Here is a 1,936-nt window from a genome sequence, read left to right as displayed (position 1 = left end):
CCCCCACCCACTCAGCCCCTTTCGCTCACCGCCGGGTACCGCCCCCAGGCTTGGGCCTCTGCTGCGAGGCATCGGGTAAATCGGGGAGAGATTATCTGATATACATTGGAGCAAAGAGGGGAAAAAACACGCGTTGTCCTCAGCGAGGCTGCGCAGGCTCCGTCTTTGGAGGCTCTCAAGACCTGAAGCCATAAACCCCCTGCTTGCCCTTCATCCCCATCACCCAGCTCCATCCTCACCAGGGACTGTCCCAGGCTCAAGCACCTCCTCTCAGCCACCGTAAAGCAGTCAGACGGGGCTTGGGCTCCCTACTTTTGTTTCGGTCTACATTAAAGGCCACCGCTTTAAGTGACGCTGAGGCTCCAAACCCGCACGCCCATGGCAAAACCCTCCCTCGCCTTCGGCAAAACCCTTCCTCGCCTTCAGCAAAACCCTCCCTCATCTCAGCGGGGAGCCAAGTGCTCGCCCCCGAGAGGCGCCCGCATCCTGGGAGGGGCGAAAGCGCCAGCAGTGCTTGGAAAAAGGCTTCCGAGCTCCTACAACGATGCTTATCCTCCTGCAATGCAAATCTTGGAGAGGAAGGTCAAGAGCAGCCTTAGCCAAACATCCAAATGCTCAGCAGCCTCTGCGGGAAAGAAATGCTCTCCTTGATAAGAGAGGGGGCGGCCAGCACCTTGCACCAACGAGCTTTGCTCTCCCCAAAGAAATGGATCCCCCCTTTTTACGGAACCTCAGCCCTGCGAGAGCGCGGGTCAGGGCGTACATGAAGAAGAGGAGGGAGAAAGCAGCGCTGGGAAGAAGGGCGGGGGGAGGGGGTTTGGTTTCGTCCCCGCTTGGTTTCCTTCTATGCATCCCCCCCAGCGCCCTCCAGGACCGGCTGCTCCCCAGCACCCCCACGGGATGCACGACCTGATTAATTCTGCTACCCTGCCCCTTTCTCTTTCCCAGGGACCAGAAAGAGCCGCCTCAGGGTGGGGGGGGGATGACGAGGATGGGGGAAGGTCTGGAGGACGAGCAGGGGACCTGCTCTCCTGGGGACTGCATTCCCAGGAGATGCTCAACAGGGAGGCATTGAGAGCTCTTCCCCTAGCAGGAGCGACGCTAGGGGCTTTCGGAGAGGCGCGAGGAGGGGGCAGGAGACGCACGTGCCATCACACGAACCAGCTCGGCATCACGGCCGCCTCCAGGCAGCGAGCCAGCGCCGGCTCTCAGGGCGAGACCATGGGTGCCAGGGACCACGCGCCGACCCCATCGCATGGCGCGGAGACCGGGGCAATGCCCCCTCTTGGGTGGGTGGGGAATGAGTTTCCCCAATATCACAGTCACGCAGACCCCCCCAGCACCGCCGCCCCCCACCGGAGAGCACAGAGGGCCTTTCACGCAGCGGGCTCCTGCCTCCCCACCTCCCTCCTCTTCCTCCCCTGCTCGGCTGGCAGCACGCAGCTCGCTCGCCCCGAACACAGCCCCTTTCTTCGGTTGGGTTTCGGAGCTGGGATCTCTCCTCCAGCTTTCTGGAGCTTTTCCAAACCTTCCAACGTGGCTGGAGATGCCCCTCGTTTACGCTTCCTCCTGCTTTTCCTAATTGCTTCTAACGAGTCTCCCCTCCCCAGCCGCTTGCTGCAAGCTTGCTCCACTCTCACCTAGCCTGTTCCCAGACCGGTCACCCAGGGACAAACCCAGACACGGCCCCACAAACCCAGCACGGATGGGAGCATCCACAAAAGGATCAGGGCTGGGATTCCCAAAATCCCTGGCTCCTGCCCTCCAGCTGGATGCTCGGCCCCAACAAGTTCTGTCTGCTCACTGGGAAGAGTCCCGCCGATGGTGCTGGCCCTGGCCATCAGGCAACTGCGTACGGAACGGACGGAGCCACCGGAGAGAAACTGCTGGGATGGGATGATGGTCAGGGAAGGCCTTGGCACGCTCTGCCCAGCTG

At 61.7% G+C, this 1,936-nt stretch overlaps 1 protein-coding gene across 1 annotated transcript in view; it reads right to left on the bottom strand.

Annotated features, from left to right (window-relative positions):
- Positions 1-1,257, bottom strand: part of B4GALNT4 (beta-1,4-N-acetyl-galactosaminyltransferase 4) — a 30,671-nt gene extending 29,414 nt beyond the window's left edge. The window contains exon 1 of the mRNA XM_035896065.1: positions 1,146-1,257. Coding sequence (XP_035751958.1) covers positions 1,146-1,257 — 112 coding nt within the window. The remainder of the gene's footprint in view (positions 1-1,145) is intronic.
- Positions 1,258-1,936: the final 679 nt, after the last annotated feature.

The sequence above is a fragment of the Egretta garzetta genome, unplaced genomic scaffold (assembly GCF_000687185.1).
Source record: "Egretta garzetta isolate BGI_Z169 unplaced genomic scaffold, ASM68718v1 scaffold746, whole genome shotgun sequence".
Classification (NCBI taxonomy): Eukaryota; Metazoa; Chordata; class Aves; order Pelecaniformes; family Ardeidae; genus Egretta; species Egretta garzetta.
This window is presented reverse-complemented; position numbering and strand designations above follow the sequence as displayed.